The 25,871-nt window shown below is 34.5% G+C and overlaps 2 protein-coding genes and 1 long non-coding RNA gene across 8 annotated transcripts in view; 2 read left to right on the top strand and 1 right to left on the bottom strand.

Moving 5' to 3' along the window:
* lt (vacuolar protein sorting-associated protein light) overlaps window positions 1–13,565 on the top strand; it is a 41,104-nt gene extending 27,539 nt beyond the window's left edge. For 5 of the 6 annotated variants that reach the window (XM_069847707.1, XM_069847711.1, XM_069847710.1 and 2 more), the window contains exons 14-20: window positions 344–539; window positions 627–767; window positions 3,559–3,695; window positions 8,448–8,547; window positions 8,642–8,686; window positions 11,334–11,419; window positions 13,206–13,565. In XM_069847707.1, coding sequence (XP_069703808.1) covers window positions 344–539; window positions 627–767; window positions 3,559–3,695; window positions 8,448–8,547; window positions 8,642–8,686; window positions 11,334–11,419; window positions 13,206–13,277 — 777 coding nt within the window. In that variant the 3' untranslated portion in view covers window positions 13,278–13,565. Of the gene's footprint in view, window positions 1–343; window positions 540–626; window positions 768–3,558; window positions 3,696–8,447; window positions 8,548–8,641; window positions 8,687–11,333; window positions 11,424–13,205 lie in introns of those variants that run through there. The other variant, XM_069847712.1, reaches the window with a different exon arrangement.
* LOC138715160 (uncharacterized) lies at window positions 343–25,141 on the bottom strand. Its single transcript, XR_011336174.1, has 2 exons — window positions 25,061–25,141; window positions 343–4,523 (listed from the first exon to the last, which is right to left on the bottom strand). It is a non-coding gene; the product is annotated as an uncharacterized lncRNA (long non-coding RNA).
* The window catches only part of LOC138715156 (prostatic acid phosphatase-like), a 29,436-nt gene continuing 28,687 nt past the window's right edge, over window positions 25,123–25,871 (top strand). The window contains exon 1 of the mRNA XM_069847715.1: window positions 25,123–25,626. Within this exon, the coding sequence (XP_069703816.1) occupies window positions 25,498–25,626 (129 nt within the window). The 5' untranslated portion in view covers window positions 25,123–25,497. The remainder of the gene's footprint in view (window positions 25,627–25,871) is intronic.

Genomic DNA, 25,871 nt, shown 5'->3' with positions numbered 1-25,871 from the left:
AAAACATAAAAACAAAAATGGAATTAAAAAAAAAAACAAAATTTTACTATGTATCATGTTTAGTAGACTGAGATGTACAGTCTGTATAATTTTGGCAGTTTATATAGTTCACACCCTGTTATAGAGCATTGACGTATATTCCATATAATACCATTGTTTATTTTTTTCACGAGTTCACCGAATTGTTTCTCCAAAATGTTTCATGACATTAATAATTATTTTACAATGGAATGATATTAAACAATGAGATATTGCTTGTGACATAATGCTGCTTAACACATTAGTGCATTTCAAATCTTATTGGATAATAATTTAATTATTTGTTTTTATTTAATCTGGTCAGTACTTGGATGCATTAGACAAGCGTGATGTTCGGGAATCAGCACGGAAATATCATGGACTCTTGGTTCAGTTATATGCTGACTTTGCAAAAGACAAACTGCTACCTTTCCTCCGACGCTCAGACCAATATCCTATACAACAAGCCTTGGATATATGTCAGCAGAGATGCTTCTATCCAGAGATGGTATATCTTCTAGGTCAGTGACAGCATTATTTATATATAATCTTACCAAGTAAATAATGTAAAAGTTACTATAACAAATGTACATTATATTTGTTTGCAGGACGTATTGGAAATACAAAGGAAGCACTAGTTTTGATAACCCAAGAAATTGGTGATATAGAACAAGCTATTGCTTTCTGCAAAGAGCATGATGACATGGAATTATGGGAAGATCTTATACAATATTCCCTTGATAAACCAGGTAAATATTTAAAATTGATTTAATATATTTCATAGAACTATCTCAAACAGTTCTCTTAAACTCTTCAGTATCATTATGTACCCTGTGACTTTTTGTGTCTTTGTAATGATAATGATTAATAATAATAATGATAATGATGACAGCTCACTTCTTTCCATTGTTTGAGATTTGAAGCAAGGAACTCTAATTGCTTTATGGACTGTATGAGGAGCATTTACAGAAATATCTCATTTCAGATAGTAGAAAGAAGTGTTAATATTTGTTGTTGTGTACATAACAGATTTCTTATAGATTTTTTTAAGTTGGTTATTTAACGACACTGTATCAACTACTAGGTTATTTAGCGTCGATCAGATTGGTGATAGCGAGATGGTATTTGGCGAGATGAAGCCGAGGATTCGCCATAGATTACCTGGTATTCGCTTACGGTTGGGGAAAACCTCGGAAAAAACCCAACCAGGTAATCAGTCCAAGCGGGGATCGAACCCGCATCCGAGCACAACTTCAGACCACCAGGCAAACATCTTAACCAACTGAGTCACGCCGGTGGCTTTTATAGATTTCTTATTCCCATTTTGTTATGCTTTGCAGTTTTTATCGCCAAAAAAGGAGTCACTTCGGTATTTCTTTGAACTATCTTTAAAGCTGGCTTATTTCTTTCTTGGTTTGAAAGCAGTTATCTGTATACATTGAAGTATATACAACCTGGCTTGTTAGTAAGTCTTTCACTTTGCTAATTACTTATACTTAATTCAACCTGTTCTTAATTCTGGGCAAGACCATTACAAGGGTCTCAGTGCAAAAGTTTTTGAACTCATGTGTACAGAGGCATTACATCATATAGTGAGTATATCTCTAAAGAGAGACTTTCAGCCACGGTTTAACTCAGCTGGCAGTTGCATTTGCCTGCTGATCCAGAGCTATGCTTGAGCATGGTTCCGATTTCTGCTTGTACTTGTTAACCTGATTAAGGCTTTTTCCGAGGTTTCCCCAAGTGTAAGGCGAATCTCGGGTAATTCCATGGCGAATTCTCAGCCTCAGTTTTGCTGTATCCAATTCAATCGATGCTAAATAACGTAGCAGATGATAAACCATTTTTAAATAACTAATTAAAAGAAAGAGACTTACACTCGTCCTGCAGTTTAATATGAAATATGTATTCTTTCCCGATTGCCTTATACAGTGAAACCTGTTCAAGACGGAAGTGACATGGTCCTAATTTTTTTTCCGTTTTGGACAGGTTTCCGTGTTATTCAGGTGTGAAGTTAAAATGGAATATTTTATCATTTGCATAAAAGAAAAACAAAATAGCATGCCGCAAATTGTAGGAATTACAAAATATTCTCTTTAACACTACTGACATTAAATTAGCTTCCTTTCACTTATTTAATTGGTGAATGATCTTGATGAAAATCTCATTTCGTGTATAAATTGTATCGTAACTCACTCATTAAACACTGTAAAGTTTATTAATTACACTAAATGTAATATCTAACACTATATATTATACTGTACTGTATATTACAGCACATTATTTAATTGGACTAGGAGCCTAGAAGCCTTGAATTCTGGATTATCTAATTTCTTTGCCAGTTCAAGGGTTTTCTTTGCAGAATAAGTCCAGAAATTTGCATGATCTTTGAAAGGGCAAGAACAATCCACTCCCACAACAGTTCATTTATTTCTATGTAACCAGTTGTTTTCTCTTTCTTTTTATGTCACCATTATTGACCGCAAGCCACTCACTCATGATACGGCCTTTATTTTTTAGTGTTAAGTTACACCTGAGTTTTCCATTCATAAATTTCAACACATTTTCCATACTCTTCGTTTCTCATTTTCCTCGATAACGTTTACTTCATCAATTAATGATAGTGCAACATTTTTACGCAATTTTTTTTATCACGAAATCGCTAATACACTTGCGTTCTACCCAGCTACGACAATATACAGGAATGAAGCATTGAACATCTTTGAAGGAACTCGTCTGCCTAGTCAATAGGGTAATAAAATTTATGACCATCAGGCCAACACACCCTCGCACCCTCAAAAATTTTACAAAGAAAACTTGTTTTTATTTTAGTGACCTACTAGTATTTCGTACATTCCTTGAAAGCACATATTGTTTCAAAATATAGTTTACATTAAAGTAGTGTGTCCAAAATATTATTTCCATTTTGAACAGTAGCAGACAGTTTCCGTTTTATTCAGGAAAAATTACACATAATACATATGAATTACTGTTACTTACAGACCTGTTACTAAATCTACGTATTACTCTGTGAAAAGATTTATTAAATCTACATACTTAGACTTCAACAAACAAAATTTGATAACACAATCCCAAGGGAAAAAATGGAACTCTCTGCATCAAAATCCACAGTTAATTCCCGATTTACCACGAAAATCGTCTGTAGCTGCATTTAGATTGGCAACAGGCCATGATTGTTTGGCCAAACACCTGCATAGAATTGGAATATATCAGTTCCCTAACTGTCCATTGTGCAACTCAAACCAAGAAATGGATTCGGAACACCTCAAAATCTGTGCTTCAGTGGCTGGTCATGATAATATCTTTGAAAAATATTGGAGTGCAAGAGGTCAAATGACTTTATTGTCAAACGCCTGGCATTAGAAAACAACAACAACAATATATGAATTTTGCTGGGACCAATAAATTGTTCCGAAATAGACAGCATTCCGGATTATTCAGGTTCCGATTTGAACAGGTTTCACTGTATGTAATTATGTGAGTTTTGTCGAAGCTTATAACATTGCATGTTGTTCACAGATTTTATAACATTCCTACTGCAGAAAATTGGGACTTATGTTGATCCTCGAATTCTAGTCCAGAGAATAAAAAGTGGCTTGAAGATACCAGGATTACAAAACTCTCTTGTCAAAATGATGCAGGATTACAATTTACAGGTATCTTCCCTTTAACTTTATTAATATATTGTATGAAGCGGCTGTAAATACTGTAAATTGAAAGTAGAAAATCAAGTGACATCTCAGTGTCGCTTGATTAAGTCATTCTAGCACTACGAAGGTATAAGCCCTCTCATAGGCAGAAATTTAGCATTACATGATAAACATGCACAGAAATTTGGCTATTACTTGCATTACAGAATATCTCGTTATTATAGAGCGTACTTTACAAGACAGTTTCTGGGTATCATCATAAGTAAGTATGTGGAGATGAATTTAAACCCTACAAACCTTGCACAAAAAGTTACACTCATTTACATTTCAACTGTAACTCCACTTTTTTTGATTGGGATATGCCTCGTGCATTCCATTGCAGGATTTTAAATAAAACTGGTCTTGAATGTCTCAATGTTGCCTCCGCCCAGACATTTTTCATCCGGATTTAATTCCATTAAGATCTGTCATTATGAGCTTTCTTCGTAGACCATTCAGCATTATCCAGAGTGTACCATGAGGAGGCGCCTACATTACAGAACTAAAAGCTATAGCACTGCAGCTCTTAATGACTGGTATCCTGAGTGCAGATGGCTGCAGATCTTCACTGATGGCTCTTTCTACGAGAGCAAGGAATGTGCTGGGGCAGGAATCTACCGTAAAGCCTTTAGCTTCTACAAGTCGCTAGGGCACTACCAGTTGCACTTCAATGGCGAATTGGAGGCCATAAACTTTGCCTTAAAGCAGTTGCTTGGAAGACCGACTTGTCACAGTCATGTTGTCATTCCCTGTGACTCTCAATCTGTCATTTTGGCAGTGGCATCTTCCCTCATCCTGTAACATCAAGAGTTGTCGAGATCAGAAAATCCCTTGCCTCACTCAAAGTGTTATAAGTCGTCGTCGTCGTCCAGTGGATACCTTCTCATGTTAGTATTTCAGGGAATGAGATTGCGGACTCCCTAGCAAAAAAAGGGACTGAAATATTATTACGGAGATTCCCAACTTTCGTATCACAACTTGAAACGATAAGTGTTAACTGGTCATTTAAGAATGAATTTCTCTCAGATCTTCAAATAAAGAGAGGTGGCAAGAAATGGGTTGGTCTTGTTGACAAGTCAGAGATACTTCCTGATCATCCCTGTAAAGAGACTGTAGCTGCCATAAGGATTGCCAAAGGACAAGACTGCCTGGCAGAATATTTATATAAACTGGGTATTTTACCATCACCTCAGTGCGTCGTTTGTAATGAGGAAAGTTCTATTATGAATTGGGAACTTTTAAATGTTTGTAAAAAACTTGTATATTTTAAATCCTCTATGGGGACTTTGTACTGGTCTGCCAGAAACCAAATGATGTTGAATCAATCTGGTTGAGCATTAAATGCATGCATGCATACATCCATACATACATACATACATACATACATACATACATACATACATACATACATACATTTATTCCAAATGTCATGGGTACACTTTCAGCAACTGTTTTATTAATAAATACAGCTAACCTTTTTACTGCCTTCCTAGTTCTTACAAGAGTGTCCAAAATTGCCTTTACATTTGCACCCACAACGATGATTCCAGAGTAGTCCTTGAAGCATGTGGAAACTATTCAATTTGATAACGAAGTTCCTTTCTCATATTATGATAGTGGTATAGATTTTGGTCTCCATATAGTCTCACAGAAAAAATAGCGGAGATTAAGTTCCGATGAGCATGCATACAAATAAGAATGTCATGTTCATTACCATTCAAGTATCGTGGCAATGTTTCGGACAGACATAGACTGACTTCACGACTGCATACACTGTCAGAACACTGGGGATGCTGCGTGACTAACGAGAAAGACAGGCTATGGCACAAATCGGAATCACGTGGTTATTATGATATAGTCATGGCCATTTTGACAATCGCCTAATATAAATATATGTTCAAAGTTCTAAAAAAACAAAGGAATTGCTACATTAAACTCATGTTAAACGTGCATTTATATATAAACTTGTTCAATATTGGCCATGTTATGACTAAGAATGTGACGTCACACCATAGCCTGTCTTTCTCGTTAGCAATGGGATGCTGAATGTGACGTCAGAATGCCACTTCAGTTGGCTGTAATGTTTTACATAAAGTTCATAAGGTATATATTCAAATGAACTTACTATGATGTCCAGAAACTAGCATATAATAATGAGAAATTTTGTATTACCATTATAATTTCGTGGTGTTACAATTATGTAAGGCTCTTGTCTCAATGAATATCGTGTACTTGCATATATTACGAAAATAAAATCAAATGTTTCGAAAGCCATTAATCAAATGGCATTGTTTCTTCCCATCATTCTTTATTGGGATAGTTAACATTCCTTGATATTTGCTAACATAATTATTGAACAAATGATCATGGCATACACAATGATTTAAGCACAGCTTGATGTTACTCTACATAATATATCAAATTCAGTTTCAGGCATTGGTTTTTGTCTGTTATCCTTATGATGTCCTGTATGATCTTGGTTGGAAGCTCGGAATCATGATCCCACATTGCAAGTATTTTTTCACATGTGTGTCCAGTAGGAGTTAAATTCCTGAAAGAGCAAAATTCCGAACTGATGATTGTAAAAATGCAAGAAAATATTAATTGAACCAAACCTGAAATCTTGGTCACTTTATTTTCTTGAAAGATCCAATTTATAAAATGGATCTTTGATCATTTTCATCTTTGGCTATCATCATATTTTATACTTATTGTCGTTTTTATCAAATGTACGGATACATTTCTCTTGGATGATTAACATTTCTCCAGTCTCGAGCTTCCAGTTACCACCTTAGCATTTCGTTTTGAATGCCCCCACTACTTTTGTGACATAGGCATCAAAGAATCTGTCAGCTGTGAATTTAAGTGTCGGAATAGGTAAACAAACATGGTGTCCTGTTAAAACATACAATTCGGTGTTATTTAATTTTACATTTATGCACCTTTCTGTTAAATCCTATAAGAAATGTAATGGATTTAGTAATTTTTATTCAATTAAATCAATTGGAAAGTGTTAAGGGATGCTGTTTTTTGTAAGACATAGCTTTGTTCAAAGTTATAACTTAAAAGAAAGATGTTTATATATAACTCAATTTTATTTTTTGAACGAATTGTCACTATAATATGAATTCAGATTACTAAATTTTATCATCATTTCAATTACTGTTGCTGCTTTGTGCAACGAATTAACCACATTAATCGAAGCTTCAATTATAAAGAATATGTCAAAGCACTTAATTAGAGTGTGATAACACAGCAGCTAAAGCATCCAGTGCCACACAGGAGTAATAAGAGGGAATTGTATTGTATTACATTTATTAACATTCCATGGTATTCGTACATTGCTTCACCAGCTAAAATATGGAACAATTCAATAAACTTAATACTATTATAAAGTCTTAATTTATAGTCACAGTCTAGATGAAATATATACAGACGAGGTTCGCAATATAGTTTACTGGTACAACACAAAGTTTTAGTATCAATTTCATGAAGCGTTGTTGAATGTCATGAATTCACCTACAGAATAGAAGGCTTGAGAAATTAGGTACTAGGATGGATGTGGTCTTCAAACGAATGATATTGCTGGATTAATATTGTAGAACCAAAATTAACTCACTTTATGTTTAATCTGTTTTTCATTACTACATGCCAATTACCTCGCATGAGGGGAGGCAGAATAGGTAGTGTCTGTCCAGAATAAATTTAATATGGAAAAGTGACACAGAGCCTGAGGAAAAAATTATTTGTAATCTATGGGAAAATTGATAAAAGTGTGTAACATGAAAGTGTTACTTCCTTCAAATAACATAAGCTATTTTGAACGAAATATATATATATTAAATACCTTTGTATTGTTGGTAACAAGAAGTGAAAAACCCTTGTTGATTGCCTGTCCAAAAGAATGTCTAAGTTCCATTTTGAAATATGAAAAGTATTTATGCAGATACCCTCCAGATCCTCCCTGATACAGACATGTCTTTTGACAGTCAGATCGTGACTGTGAAATTTGCAATAGAAATGGACATTTTATTTTCACTAATTTATTAATTAAATATGTTAGCAGTGGATAAAACTATATTATTAAATTATTAAACTTAAGAAATGTACACTTTCCTTTAATTCATTTTTCTAACTAGGCCGAAATTAATATAATTAAGCATAATATGTTCAAGTGACTTTGGTATGAACAAGAACAAGACAGATTTTTGTTATCTTCGAGTAGAAATTGAAATAAATTTAAATATAAAATAAATCTACCTAATTACAAATCTACAAATTTGATTTGTCACAAACATATATCACAAATTCAAAATTATCAACTTTGTGGCAGTAGTGCAAAGAAATCTTCAGAAATGTAATGTCTTAATATTTTGAGGCTATGAGTCATTATTGAGATAAAATTTTTTGAAGCAGGAGTTACTGAATATGCAGAAACCAAAACACATTAAAAATACAACAGTGCTTCAGATATGTGAGTGTAACGTTAAAATACTTAATGTGTTACACAATGGTTTATAAAGTGACATAAATAAACTTAAATCCACAATGTGAATCGGTTTGGGCCCTCAGGAGGAGCTCATGGAAAGTTTGCAAAATTATTTTCCAATTTTCTGTGAGTGATCTTCAGCAGGTCCTGTTTATGGGCATGTATGTATTTCATTACACTACCAGATTTACATACCATTAAATAGACATGCAATTTTCTAATTGTTACAGGTGTCTGTACAAGAAGGCTGCAAGAAGATTCTGGTTTCCGATTATTTCAATCTGCACGAGAAGTTGGTTTCCATGCAGCAGCGAGGAATTTGCATTGATGGTACATGGGCCTTTTATTACAGGTAGCATACTTTGTAACTTGTATCTGACATTACCATTTGTTTATAACTGTCTTAATTTTCTTCTACTTCCAGATGAACAAGTATGTGGCGCTTGTCACAGGAAAATCATTGTGAAAGGTGAGTAAGTACAGTCACATTTCTGTGTTTGTGTGACATGATACTTCAGTTTGTAAAATTATTAGATGATCACGAATTTGCACTTAAACAAAACCAACATTATTATTACACTGCTTAAAAAAAAAGAGAGAGAGAGATATTTCTGTATCTTTCAGATGCTTACTCGAAAAGGTGTGTGGTCCACATAATTAACTAAAACACATTACATTTCAATTTGTTTGTTTGGAATGAACAAAACAAAGCATTGTTCAGAGCACTTAACATTTTCGCTCTTAAAAAGAACAAAAAGAAACTTCACAAACAAGCTATTAATGACAGGTCTGATTTTCTGCTATAGCCAGAACATCTTCACATCTATGAGGCTGTCGAGGTTTTCTCGAGGAATTTGTCGTCACTCTTCTAAGAGGTAGTGTTTTAACTACTGATTGGTCACTAGAGGATCCTGACAACTTGCAGACCTTCTATATAGAGCAACCCAAGCATGTTCAGTGGGGTTGAGGTCCGGGGATTGATCTGGCCAGTTCATTCACTGGATACCTTGTTCATGAAGCGTATTGTCCACCATGTGTCCTTGTGTGTTTGTGCATTATCATCCACAAGAATGAAGGATTCTCCAACTGCTCCAGCATAAGGAACGACTATGGTTGTGAGAATTTCATCCCTATATCTCACAGCTGTCAGGGATAAGGACAACATAGAGGTCTGTACGACAACCAATGCTAATACCTCCCCAAACCATTAGTTCTCCACCATAAGCATACGTATTTATGCCAAAATCCAGGTTATTTCTGGTTCCTCGTTCTCTCCATATGCAGATACATTACATTGATTGTCGGGATGTAAACATAAGCATGACTCATCTGTGAATATAACTGAACGTCATTGTTATGGCCCCAGTTTCGATGTTCTTTGGCCTTGTCTCTCCGGTGTTGCTATAAGAGGAATGTATCTCCTCAGTCATTGGACACGAAGTCCAATATCATGTAAACGATTCTGTATCATTTGCGATGATACACACCTTTCTGTTGTCAAAACAAACTCTTGTTGAAGTAGAGAGGTATGGAGATGATGGTTCCAACGAACCAAAAGACCAAGGTAACGATTATCCTGTGGTGCTGTCGATCTAGGACGACCTTAGCCAGATCATCTTTCAACGGTTCCAGTATCCCTATAACGTCTCCATAATCTACTGATAACACTTTGTGAGATGCTCAGTCTTTGGGCTACGTACTGCTGTGTCTGTCCCATTTGTAACATGCCAATGGCTCTCCAAGCAGAATTTGTGGCTAAGTGTCGATGTCAATCCATCGTATGGATGTATTGTCAACACAATGTCAGAACAAAGACCCAATTCAAAAATAAAATATGTTTAGAAAACAAAATTCTGGAAAGGATGAATGAATTCATTTACTTTGGGTACAACTATCTTTTCAATCTGAAAGGATATCTCCCAGAAAATCAACAAATACACCAAAACTATGAGCATAATCAGTAGTGTTTTCAGAAATATACCTGTTTACGCCTGAATAATATTCTCGTAAGACCAGTTCTCTCTTATGGAAGTGAGGCATGAACCTTAAGAGCTCGAGATATTAACAGAATCACAGCATGTGAGATGAGATTCATGAGGAAGACTGCGGGATACACTAAATCCGACCACGAGAGGAATAAGGATATCATGGAGGAATTCAGGACTGAACCAGTGATGGAATACATTTGGCGATATCAAGAAAACAGGAAAAATCACTTCAGCGGAATGAGCAACAATAGACTTCCAAAGGCAATTTTAAATTATCAACCAAGAGGAAAAAGATCCATTGGCAGACCTCAAAAGAAATGGACAGAAAACAAGACCGTAACAGACCACTCGCCCTAATACTTGTCAGGATGATGATTACGATTATTATTATTATTGTTATTATTATTATTATTATTATTATAATGATCATCATATTTTACTTTGTTTTTGACAATTTCCGCATGTAATATGTTTAATTCTAATATGCAGGAATCATTGACTGGAATAAAAAAGTATCTGTTTTTAAGTAATTGATTAACTAGCGGACTTACTCGTGTTAATTATGTAAGTTTGTGTAGCTTACAGCTGTTTTGGTGTATATACAAACACACTAAAACACACCCCGATCAAATTCTCAACACAGAGATCAATTTCAGCACACACACACACACTATTTGACTCCACCTTTAAACACCTTTCAACAATCAAACACACCCACATAACAGGCAGAGAAGTTCGAGATGATGCCGAGATCTAGTAGGCTCTGAGCAGTGGCGTATACTGGTTAAAGGGTTTGGGCTACCGCTGACCCTATTATTACACAAAATATATCTAACAATTACTTTAATTTTAATTACTATGGTAAAACTAATAATACAAAATTATTACATTATGTTATATTATAAACTTTTTCTTTTGTAATTTCCTTGGGCTACCGCCGGTAGCCCCGGTAGCCCGCAAAATACGCCCCTGGCTCTGAGGATGGTGATGAAACACCGAAACAGCTGTAAGCCGCACAAACTTACATAATTAACACGAGTAAGTCCGCTAGTTAATCAATTACTTATATTCAAGTGTTAAAAGTAGTGTACGCAAGATTCAAAATGGAGTATCTGTTTTATTTTGCAGATCTAAGCCGTGCTAGTAATGTTGTTATATTTTACTGTAAGCATTCATTCCATGAAGAATGTCTTCCTACTTTAGACATTAGCGAGGTAAGTGACAAATTTGATTAATTTTAGTATGTACAACAATAATCTAATTTGTAAAATGAGTAATTTAGTAGTTCTCATTGAGTAATGTGGAGCAGGTTTGGTACAAGCAGAGGGGCTTCAGTAGGCTATTTATTACTTAATTATTATATTTTATATTCGGATACATTAAGATTGGTTTTAGGTAATTTAGTGTTCACCAGGGTACACCACTTGGATGTGGCCTATTTTGCACCATAGATACAGTACCATAAACACGTCACTGAAACAATTTTTTTATTAATATTAAATATTGCAATAAGTCACTGTTGTGGAGTAACAGTTAGCTGCCTGACTGTGAAACGAGCAGGCCCTAGTTGAAATCCTGGTCGCAACAAGTTATGTGGTTGGTTTTTCCGAGGCTATCCCCCTCAACCACTTGAAGCAGAATTATATAACATCGTCAGTTGCGAGTGTTGTTAAATAAACCCTAATTTAAATTTTTAACTTCCAGTGCATGTAGATTTCATAAAAACTCACTCATAGAAGAAAATTACATGTTCTTCTAGCTTTTCTGCAGTCAGATATTTTCTGCTTTTCTAGTTCAAAGAGTTTCTTTAACATAGTGTCATCACTGTCTGTATGGGAAAGATACTTTCTCAATGTTCCCAATGCTACAACTGCTTTTGCACTTCTTGTGGAAACAGTATCTCAATTGGCACTGTCATCCTGAAAATAATCTACAACTATTTCTCGTTACGACTATTCTTTTGCAGTTAGTTTACATTTTTATGTTTCTGCACAGTGGTTTAAATAGAGGAAAATTTTAAATTACATTAACGTAATTGTGGGGTGTATATAACATTATGAACATATGCAAATTAAAGGGACCGAAAATAGCGTAAATAGCAGGAAAACCTAAATTGTGGGGATGTAAAAGTGGATTATACTTAACAATTTATCAATTGACAACTGACCACTCCAGTGCACCGTATCTTCTTATTCCATTTCAATTTAAAAATTGACATCCTCGGTCTTATGTCTAATATCAGTCTAGGAATTTCATATCTCTAATGAGCTTTACACATACATACTTGGCTTATTTCTTTCAAGCTGACACTAGACAGGTACACAGTGAATCTTCAATGATGTGGGGTCAGCATGACTCTTTAAGTGAATCAGGCCATCACAAATTGACAGCATACAAGCATTCGTGTTTTAGATTGAAGATCGAACCTATGACTTTATCTTCCATGTAAGCATCAAAGCTGAACTTTAATTGTTGTGCATACAGGGTGTGTCTAAATTAGACCAACAAACTTTGAGATTGGATAGATGAACATTTTTTTAAATGCTTTTTGTTCAGGAACAAATGGGCTGCGACATTCTCTTCCAGTTCAACAAGGTTGTATGCCCTTAATTGGGGATTTTACAGTACGAGTTGAGGTAACCAGTTATTTGAAAATTAATTAATGAATTAAAAAGCAAATCATAATGTCACATACAGTCATTTGATCCAAAAATACAGAAAAATACAAACAAAACAGAGAAAAGGAAAAACACTTACTACAGTGTTAAATTAGCAATTTGAAGCCATTACACTGCAGCCCTAAACAAAAAGTGTTATAAAATAGATTATGTGATCTCAAAATATGTCTGTCTAATTTAGAGACACACTATATGTTAATTGTGAGCTTGAATGAGAAATGAATATAATATATTTTCTGCCCATTATTTGTAAATATTTATTACATTAATTGAATTTTATTATGGACTTATGATGAGTGAATAATTCGTTTGATTTTTCCAGGGTAATTGTGTTATCTGTAACTCTTCGAAACGAGAAACATTTGGTCATCTCTCGTCGCCTAGTCGCAAATAAACACACCAGCAATGTAAAACTGTTTTTATCTATGCAATCAAGAAACTGAAGTTTTCATTTACTGATGCTGGGAATATAACATCTTGTACATATTTTAAGCATGTGAAACTGTCTTCATTTTGTAAGTTTCTTCTTGTAAATAATGTCAAAGTGAAATTTTGTTAATATATTGTAATCATGCTTATTTCAAAACTTCTTCAAAGGAGGAGACACAATGGTATATAATTTTTTCCTCCATCTTATCTTTTTATCTATGTAATGATAATATTATATACATAAAAACATTCAGGAATGAGTTATGAATAATTTTAAGGAAAATACCCTATCTTGCACTTCCCTCTCTCTCTTCCTCCTCCTGGGTACCTATGGAATTAATTATTAAATTATGACCATGAAGGTAAAAAAGGTGAAAACATTGATACATTTTTGAGAACTTTCGTTTATATTAGCGTATTGAATAGTACCATCCTTTAAGTATTGCCTTATAGCTTGTAAGCTATAAAATTAATGGCTTCAATTCATTGATATCCAAGTTGGTTTGTTGGTTTCCACTGTCCACTGGATCACATTTGTGAACTTTTAACCCATTTTGTGTCTTGCATTCCAATAAAGTCACTTATATATTTTTTTTTATACTTGAAGTTTTTTGTTTGGTGCAAATCAGCAGGTGATACTGCTCATTTTTCCGTCTTGTAGTTTGCATAGTGTGCATATTTCAGTTTCTAAGATTTTTATTTTGCACAGATGAGTGGCTAGCCAATAATTGTGACCTGAGTTTAGTCTAAACATAGCAATGACTTCTTTTCTTGGTTTTTTACAGTTGGTTTCCCATATTCTTCTGATACCCATTCTTTCCCATGTGATTCTTAAGTGTGTTAAGTCTTTCTGTTTCTGCTCTTGGTTCGAGTATTTGAAGAGTTTAAATATACTGGGTGAACCGTAGGTAATGTCATTAATTTCGGGAGGTTATTCTTTGAGATATTTCAAACAAAAAATTGTAATACAATTTTTCTCGTTTTTACTTCCTTTCGATATAAAAATGGTTTTATTTGAAATGTTTAATTGGAAAAGGCAGTGATTTAATTCCCAATATTCTCAATCAGTCTAAGAGAACAATGTATTAAGATAATAAATATTTGAGATAATTTTAGTTTTATCCTTTGTGTGTGCAGGAATTTTATCTGAACAAATATAACATTGTAAAATTCTTTTGCAGAACGAAAAGTTACATTTGTTCGGATCAAATTTCTGCAGATTTGAAGGACGAAACTAAAATATTTTTAATCATTTATTATCATAATACACTGCTGTCTTAAACTGACAGAATATTGGAAATTAAATCAGTGGCTCAACTGAAAACACGCTATGAAATATTTCATATAAAACAATTTTTATCTCGAAAAGGAAGCAAAAACGAGCAAAATTGTATTAAAGCTTTTTTGTTTGAAACGAGAAATAACCACTTAAAATTAATGATATCACTTACGGTTCACCTTGTATAATGGGCTAAGTGACAAAAATATCGATTTTCGTCTCCTCGTAAATATACTCGTATAATGGACCAAATAATATGCGACCTGGAAATAGGCTCAAATCGTGTCCAAAAATATTGCTAGCTTCAAGAAACATCACTGTGCTATATGCTTTTACCAAGCAATGCTTTCAGTTTTACTACTGGTGAATAGGTGTGCCATTTATAGTCACCTATTCGCTTTCAGGACTTTTGTAAACATTACAACTTCTTTTGAATTGTGATAGTGTTACAAAATTAATGATTGTGAACGTAAGCAAATAGAAAAAGAGGATGAAAGAACAATATTTTGTGCACACTGGTGCTTCAGTGAAAACATACAAAACAAGTTATTAATTACGTTCAAATTAAAAAAAAAAACAACACTCGTTAGTAACTCATGTAAAATACCATAATAATTCCTTTTAACACAAAAAAAGATGTTTATATAACAAATTTACTAAGTCATTAGTCATATAAATATTAAAAGTATGTAATCAAGATGTATGAAAAAGATGTTATTGTTCCTATGGTGTTATCTCATAGCCAAGGTATTATTTTATTGATGAAAATGACCAAAAGTGCCTTGTTTCAGGGCACTCTTTCTTAAGGTATGGCTGAGATTTTGCCCAAATCGAAAAATTCCAACGTAAGTGTAATTGTCAGGTACCATTAGATCAATAATTAATCAAAGCAATTGTTTCCTCAAGAACTGAAGAAAATATGTTTCCATATTTATATTCATTCACTTTTGTTCTACTCATTATACTTAGTACAGAGTACGGTAATTTATATAGAACTAACACATTTCTTTCTTTCTTTATTTCAAAACGAATGATGCTAGCCACAATTTGTTATACCTCAAATGTAGAGTATTGTAACTTTTATTCTACTTTAACCACCACACACCTGACAACAATGTGACTTTTATTCTTAATAATTCACCCTACAACAATGGGTATTCCACTCAACACACCAACACAATAGTCGTTATTGCACTCCACACAGCGACAATGACAATACACGACGTGACGTGTATTATTGAGAAGAACAACAATGTACTCCTAATTTCAATTAATGTTCACAATGTGCAGAACAGAACTATCAGTTCACAGTTCGTTTGCCTTGGCTAGTTCTTCTAGCTCACCGCTTAAGGTCACTGCACGTCGAATTCAGGTCTCCCAAACTGCGTCACACTCGCCTGGTGGACACTGTCACAGTCACAGACTCACTCCAGTCCACTGCACGTCGAACCCAAGTCTCCCAGATGCTATTCACTGCACGTCGAACTCGCCTGCTGTCCAAGACTGACTTGAAGACTCAAGACTGACTGACTCCAGACTGACTGACTTGTCGACAACTCGCGCTTTTATTACTACACCATATATTCCACTTCTAGATGTTTCCCTTGCTCTCTCCGCTCCGTGCCGTCACCACACCGAAGCTCGAGTTTCCGTTTCCTCACGCCTTCCTTCTTGCTAGATGCGTGCACACACTCCTGTTTAATTTGACGTTAAAAACTGGTCATTAAGTGAATTTCCAGCCGAATAAATAAAGAATTATCAACATTTGCGATAGAGGTTAGTAATATTCCAAAGATACTCTACATTTGAGGTCTAACAAATTGTGGCTAGCATCATTCGTTTTGAAATAAAGAAAGAAATATATTAGTTCTATATAAATCACTTTGTACAATACAGTTTACATAACTTACTATATTTTGTAGTCTTGTATCATCATAATTAGAAACACTAAATTCAGGCGTATAAGATGGGCAGGGCATGTAGCACATATGGGTGAGTCCAGAAATGTGTTAGAGTGTTAGTTGGGAGACCTGAGAGAAAAAAAGACCTTTGTGGGGCCAAGACGTAGATGGGAGGATAATATTAAAATGGATTTGAGAGAGTTGGGATATGATACTAGGGACTGGATTAATCTTGCTCAGGAAATGGACTGATGTTGAGCTTATGTGAGGGTGGCAATGAACCTCCGGGTTCCCTAAAAGTAGAGGTGGGGCGTGACACCATTTTATCTCACAGCTCCGGAAAAGTTGCTGTGATAGATAATAGCGATTTTGTCACAGTGGGATTTTTTGTGTTCGCATGATTCTTGGCAATTGTGAATGTTGTAATGCCCTGGGTTTCACAGAGTCATTCATTAAAGAGGTAGCAATATATGCCACATTGCCACATTCCAAGGGTAATGTTATCATCAGTCATAATGTAGAAGTTGCTTGTTGCTGCAAGTCTCAGTTTGTCTGGGTTCTTCAAGTCTTGAATTCGTGGCCATTCTACAAAATTGAGAAATATATCTGTTCTCTGCAAGGGGTATGTATATCGAAACAGAACCGGAATTAATTCAAACATTACAATCAAAAGGCATAGTACAGTCCGTAATGTACCAAGCACAAATCTTCGTTTTGAGACCCAAACCATTACTTCTGTTTGCCAGTGATGTGTTAAGTCTTCTCTTTCACATATTCCATAACATTCGATTATTGAGATTTTATAGAAATCAGTTATGAATGTGAAGTTGTTAAATTTTTTTTTAACAGTGCATATTTTGCTATTTTTAGTACTCGTAATATCTTTTGAAAGATTGCTTCTATTTCTTGACGGGAACTTGAGTGAATGATGAAGAATGTGTTAAGTGCCAAAAATGTATAGAAAAAGACAGCCAGAATTTTCAACATGTTCTTAGTTAATTGGGTGAGTACATAATATATTTCCAGCAACAACCCAGTGTGCCATGCGGCTGTTAGGTATATCATTGCTATGCATACAAAATCCAGCACAAGGGCAGACCATGTTAATCTGAGACACCCAATATTTGTCAATCTTTATTAACATGTGACAAGGAGTCCATTCAGATCTAGTCATTTCTAATTCTTTCCTTCCCTTTATGGTTTCATCATCATGTCTGGCTTGTAAATCATTTATGTGAAATGTTTGATAGGAGTGAAGTTGCACCTAACTGTACAGAAAAGTAAAGTGTCTTTGTTCTGCTCTAATTCCATAATAGCTAGATTAATGTTCAGTAAATCGTGAAGAAAACTTTAAACCCAAAAATGTTTGTCTGGAAAGGATTTAAGAGCAGGAATAATTTCGTAGATTGTTAATTTTTTTTACAAAAAATATCAATATTGCTCTATTTGCTCTTAACATCTAGGTTACTGATACATTAATTATTCAGACATCTTTAAGCCATACTTCTTTTGTTTCAAGTTTTCGTTTGAATGCTTAATCTATACTAATAATAAATCTGTAACCGAAATTTTTCTGGCAATTTTCGCTTTTCCAAAAATAATTGGTGTTAACATTTATAATTAATCATCCTGAAACCGAAAATCGCTTTTTTGAAATTTTTGTATGTCTGTCTGTCTGTCTGTCTGTCGGGATGTTTACCTTTTCACGCGATAATGGCTGAACAGATTTCGATGAAAATTGGAATATAAATTAAGTTCATTGTAACTTAGATTTTAGGCTGTAGGACATTCAAACTACTTTATTTATAACGAGGCCTGAATTAAATAAATCGAAATATCTCGCTTATTATTGATTTTTGTGAAAAATGTTACATTCATTAAAAATGATTTCCAATAAGTTTTATTCCAGGCAAAATTTTGATAGGACTGATATTTAAGGATATGCAAGAGTTTTAAAATAACAATACAATACATTTTCACCGCTGCCTCAGATTATAGTGTCGTTGTTCCATAACTCCTATGTGCAAAATATAAAATTTTTCAGTAGGGAGAAAAAACAGATTTATTTATTCTATGGCAGTGGTACATAGGAGATCGTGAATTCTTACATTTTCGAAAGAAAGAAATGTAATTACATATAGGAGATTGTATTATTTGCTGTATAACTATTTAAGTAATTTAGTAGAGCAACAATTTGAAAATTATGTCACATAGGAGTTACTGCAGGAACGACGTCGATGGCTATAATGAAATAAAAAGAAATGACTCTGTCTATTTAAGGCGGCCTTGACGTTTATCAATATTAATATACAGAGAATATTTCTGTGTCTGTATGAAGTAATCTCAGAAGCTAATTTGGATAATTCCTTCACTATTTGAAATTTGTAGTTTCTCTAGATGGATGTAATACTATATATGAGGATTGAGGTAAGATGAAAATAGATCTTTACGCACAGAAAACTTGATATTCTGTCGAAATATTGTATAACTTGATTATTGCAACTTTATTTGGTCCACATAAAATACTCTAATTTTATACACTTAAATTTCTTTTTGTTCACAGAACATAATAGTTAAGAGTTTTGTCCTAAAGATTATTATTTTTACTGGACCATACAGCCCAAATAAATAAGCATTTTACCATAGAGCTCACTGGAGCTGAGTTATTTTAAAAGGTGTCACGAAATGGCGTTCCTGTGCTCATAATTTACCCATATTCGTTTCCTGTGTTTCTTAAAGTAATATTTATGTAGGGTACCTCATTTTTTTATTTGCATAAACAATGATATACAACCAAGCGAGTTGGCTCAGACGGTAGTGTTTGAGACACGCATTCGGGAGGTCCCGGGTACAAACCCTGTGGCCGACCAATCTGATTGGGGTTTTTCATGATTTCCTTTAGTCATAAAGGCAAATGCCGAATTGGAAAGATACATCCCATGATTCATCACCGCCTCAATTACCAATACCAAAAGCATTAATCAAAGTCTATCATCAGTTACATGAATACAAGCCATCTACAACACACAATAGAAACAGGAACTCAACAAGAGTAAAAACGGCCTACTCATATACCCACACATTCTAAACACGCGACATGACCACAGATAATAAGGCGTGAATAAAATAAACTTAACAAAAAAAAAAAAAAAGATGCATAGTAAGGTTAACATAAAAATTATCTTCGTACACAATCAATTCTATTAATTTGGAGTGATTTATTAAAGGATGCATTCATTCAAGACTAATTTAGAAAAATGTTAAACGAATTATCCCTGCACCAAAAGCGGATGTTCTCTGAACCAAATGATCATATTTTAATTATTTGCTTGTAATAACAATTAAGAAACATGTTAAAGGAATTATCATTGCACCAAATGAGTGGTCTCTGGACCAAAATGATCGCATTTTAATTATTTAAATACAATTTAAATTAAGTAACATATTAAACGATTTATTCTTCTATCAAACACGAATGTTCCCTGGACCAGATGTCCTATTTTAATTATGGTATGTAATTGCTTTATATTTATTTCTAACAAGTGCAGCGGAGAACATGGGTACGGCTAGTTATATAATAAATAATTTCTGTAAGACAAACATTTTTGGAATCGTACTGTTTATAACATTAAATTTATCATGTTATCTTAAGCAAGAAAAATATAATTTCAAGTACTGGTAAATTGTAATTTTGTGATATATTCAATTTAAGACCCATTATATGTAGCATTCGTGGTTGAAGTGACTCGTAGATAATGAATACGAACAATATTTGTTCACACAGCAGAACACATGTAACAAACCATTTTTTCGGTATTAGAAATGCTAGAAGCATATTTTCGTTAAAACTCGAAATATGTTTTTGTAGCATCAAAATAATTTTTCTTTACACTTCATATAATGAAAAAATACAGTTTGGTACAGCTCAGCAGGTGATCCCAGTACATTTTTGTGTCTAGTAGTCTGCATAGTGTCCATTCTTCTGTTCCTAAGATTGTTATTTTGCACAGATGAGGTAGTTCCATGACTAGGCAGTCAATACCTATGTTTAGTCTAAACATAGTAACGGCTTCTGTTCTTTGTTTTGTACAGTTGATTTCCTATGTCTGCCCATTTTTTTTTTTTTTTTTTTTTTTTTTTTCAAAATTATAGTGACAATCAAAGGTTTAACGCACATTTTAATGCTTTGTGGTGCACATTTATACTCTGTCAGTCTTCTGTATCTAAAGAGGTGATATGGCACATTAAACTTATAGACAAATATAAACTAAAAAAAATCTCTGGAAATCTTAAAGAAAATGAAACTTTTGTGCAAAATTGTGTATGAATGTGCTGGTAATAGTAAATTCTAAAGAAAAGGAAATCAAATAAATGCAGAATTTGCTCCAGACCAGCAAACAAAAGTGCCTGATGCCCGAGCTACCTGGTGGTGGTGGTGGTGGTGGTGGTGGTGGTGGTGGTGGTGGTGGTAGTGGTAGTAGTAGTAGTAGTAGTAGGAGTTTACACTTTCTTTTGTAGATGTCATTCATCATCAAAATTAATATGGTCTTTTTAAATAGCTGACAAATTTCTCCTTGCGCCTTTGCCTTCTGTCTGCAAATCTGGATATGGGGTCGGCAGCTTTACTTCCTTTCTTTAAAAAAAGTAAGGATTTTATCACCCAATCATTCATAAGAGTAGGAATGGTAAGCACAATAAGCCTCAGGCTGCAGTGTAAGCCTTAGGATCCTTCCTCCATACAAGAAAAAAAAATCTCTCTTTAAAATCCATTGTACTTGGCGAATCTTGGCTTTGGATCCAGAACAGGTAGCTTGGTAATGTTACAGTTACAAAATCACCTGTTATGGATTTAATTATTATAAATATTTATGTACATGTATTGTGGGTCCCTATCACTACGGCATAGTGGATCCTCAGGTTGGGGATCTAGGAGACGGCCTCCAGATATGGAGGGTAGCTGTGAATATATTGAATAAGCAGTCGTGGACAGCCGATAAGGGGTGGTCCTCCAGCTTGGGGGTTGGGCGAAGGGCTAACAACCCATCACCGTAAAAAACAGATTGTTACGAAACCTTCAAATAAGCCTTGGAATGGGACTGATTCTCTGGCATGACCACAGCAAAGGAATAAGGTTTTGAGATTTGGTACTTGGAATGTTACAAGTCTATATAGAACAGGAGGGGTAACATTAGTAGCAAAAGAACTAGCTAGATATAGAATAGACTTTGTGGGAGTACAGAAGGTTAGGTTAGATGGGAACGGCATAACACAAATAGGAGATTACTTGTTGTATTATGGGGAAGGAAACGATAATCACCAATTAGGAAGAGGATTCTTTGTTTATAAAGGAATAAAATCAGCAATAAAAAAGGTCGAATTTATCAGTGATAGGTTATCATATTTAGTTCTTAAGGGTAGATGGTGCGATATCGTAGTTATAAATGCTCATGCCCCTACAGAAGAGAAAGACGACCATATGAAGGTTAGCTTCAGACTTTTGACCAGTTACCTAGATATCACATGAAAATTTTATTGGGGGATTTCAATGCTAAAGTAGGACGGGAGGACAATTTTAAACCGACTATTGGAAAAGAGAGCCTACACGTAACTAGTAATGATAATGGAGTTAGGTTAGTGAACTTTGCCACATCAAAAAATTTAATTGTCAGAAGTACAACATTCCCCCATAAGGATATACATAAATATACTTGGACTTCTCCAGATGCATTGACACATAACCAGATAGATCACATCTTGATAGATAAAAGAAGACATACTAGTATAGTAGACATTCGAAACTTCAGGGGGGGGCAGACTGTAATTCTGACCATTATTTGGTAATTGAGAACTAAGAGAAAGACTATCAGTAGCCAAGCGAGTAGAGCAACAAGTTGACATTAGAAGATTCAATATTCCGAAATTAAAGGACGAGGAAACTAAGCAACATTATCAGGTCGAAATTTCAAATAGGTTTGCTGTATTAGCAAGTTCCGACGAAGTTGAGGAAGCATTAGATGTTAATAGCGTGTGGGAAAACATCCGAGATAATATCAGAATTGGAGCTGAACAGAGCATAGGTTATTATGAAACTAAGAAAAAGAAACCGTGGTTTGATGAAGATTGTTGCATGATAATAGAAAGAAGGAAACAGGCAAAATTGAAATTCTTACAGGATCCAGTTGAGATGAATAAATGATGGGAAGCAAATTGTACAATTAGGAATAAAAAGAGAGATTACTTGAAGGGAAAACTGAATGAGGTAGAAACAAATAGTAAAGATAAAAACATTAGAGATTTATATAAGGGCATAAAGGAATTTAAGAATGGATATCAGGCAAGGATGAAAATGGTGACTTGCTTGCAGACTCTCATTCATTCCTGAACGGATGGAAAAACTATTTTGGGCAAATACTAAATATACATAGGCCAAATAGAAATGATTGGGACGAAATTGAAATACAAACTGCTGAACCATTTATACCCGAACCCACACTTTCTGGAGTCGAAATTGCAACAGAAAGTCTGAAAAATTATAAGTCTCCAGGTATCAATCAATTCCAGCAGAATTAATACAAGAGGGTGGAAGCACATTATCTAACGAAATTTATAAGCTTGTACTTGCTATTTGGGAAAAGGAAATTTTACCAGAACAATGGAAGGAGTCCATAATCGTACCTATCTTTAAGAAGGGGGCAAGACTAACTGTAGTAACTTTCGAGGAATAGCTATCACTTTTGTTGACGTCGTACAAAATTTTGTCCAACATTCTTTTGAGAAGATTAACTCCATATGTGGATGAAATTATTGGGGATCATCAATGTGGTTTTAGGTGTAATAGATCAACTATTGATCAGATATTTTGTATTTGACAGATAATGGAGAAAAAATGGGAGTATAAGGGTACAGTGTATCAGTTATTCATAGATTTCAGAAACGCATATAACTCGGTTAAGAGAGAAGTTTTATATGATATTCTTATTGAATTTGGTATTCCCAAGAAACTAGTTCGATTAATTAAAATGTACCTCAGTGAAACGTACAGCAGAGTCCGTATAGGTCAATTTTTGTCAGATGCATTTCCAATTCACTGTGGGCTAAAGAAAGGAGATGCACTATCACCTTTACTTTTTAACTTTGCTCTAGAGTATGCCATTGGGAAAGTCCAGGATAACAGAGAGGGTTTGGAATTGAACGGATTACATCAGCTACTTGTCTATGCAGCTGACATGAATATGTTAGGAGAAAATCCACAAACGATTAGAGAAAATACGATAATTTTACTTGAAGCAAGTAAAGAAATAGGTTTGGAAGTAAATCCCGAAAAGACAAAGTATATGATTATGTCTCATGACGAGAATATTATACGAAATCGAAATATAAAAATTGGAAATTTATCCTCTGAAGAGGTGGAAAAATTCAACCTGGGAGCAACAGTAACAAATATAAATGATACTCGGGAGGAAAATAAACACAGAATAAATATGGGAAATGCCTGTTATTATTCGGTTGAGAAGCTTTTATCATCCAGTCTGTTGTCAAAAAATCTGAAAGTTAGAATTTATAAAACAGTTAGGCCTATATTACCGGTTATTCTTTATGGTTGTGAAACTTTGACTCTCACTTTGAGAGAGGAACATAGGTTAAGGGTGTTTGAGAATAAGGTGCTTAGGAAAATATTTGGGGCTAAGAGGGATGAAGTTACAGGGGAATGGAGAAAGTTACACAACACAGCACTGCACGCATTGTATTCTTCACCTGACATAATTAGGAACATTAAATCCAGACATTTGAGATGGGCAGGGCATGTAGCACGCATGGGCGAATCCAGAAATGTATATAGAGTGTTAGTTGGGAGGCCGAAGGGAAAAAGATCTTTGGGGAGGCGGAGACGTAGATGGGACTATAATATTAAAATGGACTTGAGGGAGGTGGGATATGATGCTAGAGATTGAATTAATCTTGCTCAGAATAGGGACCAATGGCGAGCTTATGTGAGGGCGGCAGTGAATCTCCGGGCTCTTTAAAAGTCAGTAAAGACTGGTTCACAATGAACCGGAAACGACGAGAACGGAAATATTGTTAAAATAAATGTATTTGAATGTGAGCATTTAGAATTAACTATTTTGAATGCTCACATTTAAATACATTTATTTTAACATTATTTTCGTTCTCGTTTTCGTTCCCGGTTTATTGTGAACCAGCCTTAAGTAAATATTTATGTATAATATACTGTAGGTTCACAGGGCTAACGGCTTCGAAGCTGGGTACCTGGTTCTAATGAAGTGCACTGGTAGCAACTTTAAGATAGTTAGTCTGCCAGCCATAAATAAATTCACTTCGATGAAATTTTATGTAGTTGCATCTTTATTTTCGTCAAATGGGTTTTAGATTTATTTAATTACTTTTTTTTCTCTCTCTTTAACTCTTTTGATATTCATTGGCGAGAGCTATGACAGTGTATGGAAATTCTAGACAAATGAAATTAAAATAATTCAGCCAGTTTTGTAATAGTTACTAAAGAAGGCTCTGGCATTCCCCATTTCGTAGTACAGAAATTCACCATCATACCTGCACTTCCTGTGGTTTATGTTCCGACCCAACGAGCACAGTTCCCCACCCGGAATCTGGGCTTAGGATATAACGATTCTGTTTGTGACTGTTCAATTCTCGCATAATCTTATTGCTCAGTATGTTCTCTCTGTTATTTGTCTATGGTATGTTCCGGTTATGTTCGTGAGCGTGAAAGTAAAGAAACAGGAAGGTATTATCTATATCTTATCAGAAAGTAAACGGGTGATAATTATGACAAGTACAGTAATAACATGGCCACAACGACAAGAGAGTTGATTTTCACGCATATTTTTCTAACAAAATAAGTTGTTACAATGTGGTGGGGTTTGGCAAGGTCGTGTAATAGGAGCAGTATATAAGATACAACACCGTTCGTGGTTTGTGCTACTGGAGAGAATAACAGTATTATTTTTTATATAAATACATTGTTAAAAATGTTGGCAAATTTTCTATTTTCATTCGCTTTAGGGCTAATGACCTTGGAAAACTTGTCGAGGGATATTTTCGTGTTGTCAGTGTCGGAAGATGAAGATTCATTAGGTTCACTTCTGTTAGTAAACATTGTAAGTATTTAAATCAACATCCAAATATTTATGGACAGTTATATAGTAGCCTTACTGTGTTTTTTTTTTTTTATTATTTTGATTGAAAACCAGTATTAAGCTATGTAAACCTATTAGCCTGTATATTTTTTATATGTAATCGTAACTACTTTTGTATGCTTGCATGCATATATTGTACTTAGGAATCAATTTTATTTTCGAGAAAATTTGTAAGGCGTAACAAGAAAATTCAAGGTAAGACTTAG

The sequence above is a fragment of the Periplaneta americana genome, chromosome 15, assembly GCF_040183065.1.
Source record: "Periplaneta americana isolate PAMFEO1 chromosome 15, P.americana_PAMFEO1_priV1, whole genome shotgun sequence".
NCBI classification, from domain to species: domain Eukaryota; kingdom Metazoa; phylum Arthropoda; class Insecta; order Blattodea; family Blattidae; genus Periplaneta; species Periplaneta americana.
The sequence above is the reverse complement of the archived record's forward strand: the minus strand, read 5'-3'. Positions and strand labels throughout refer to the sequence as shown.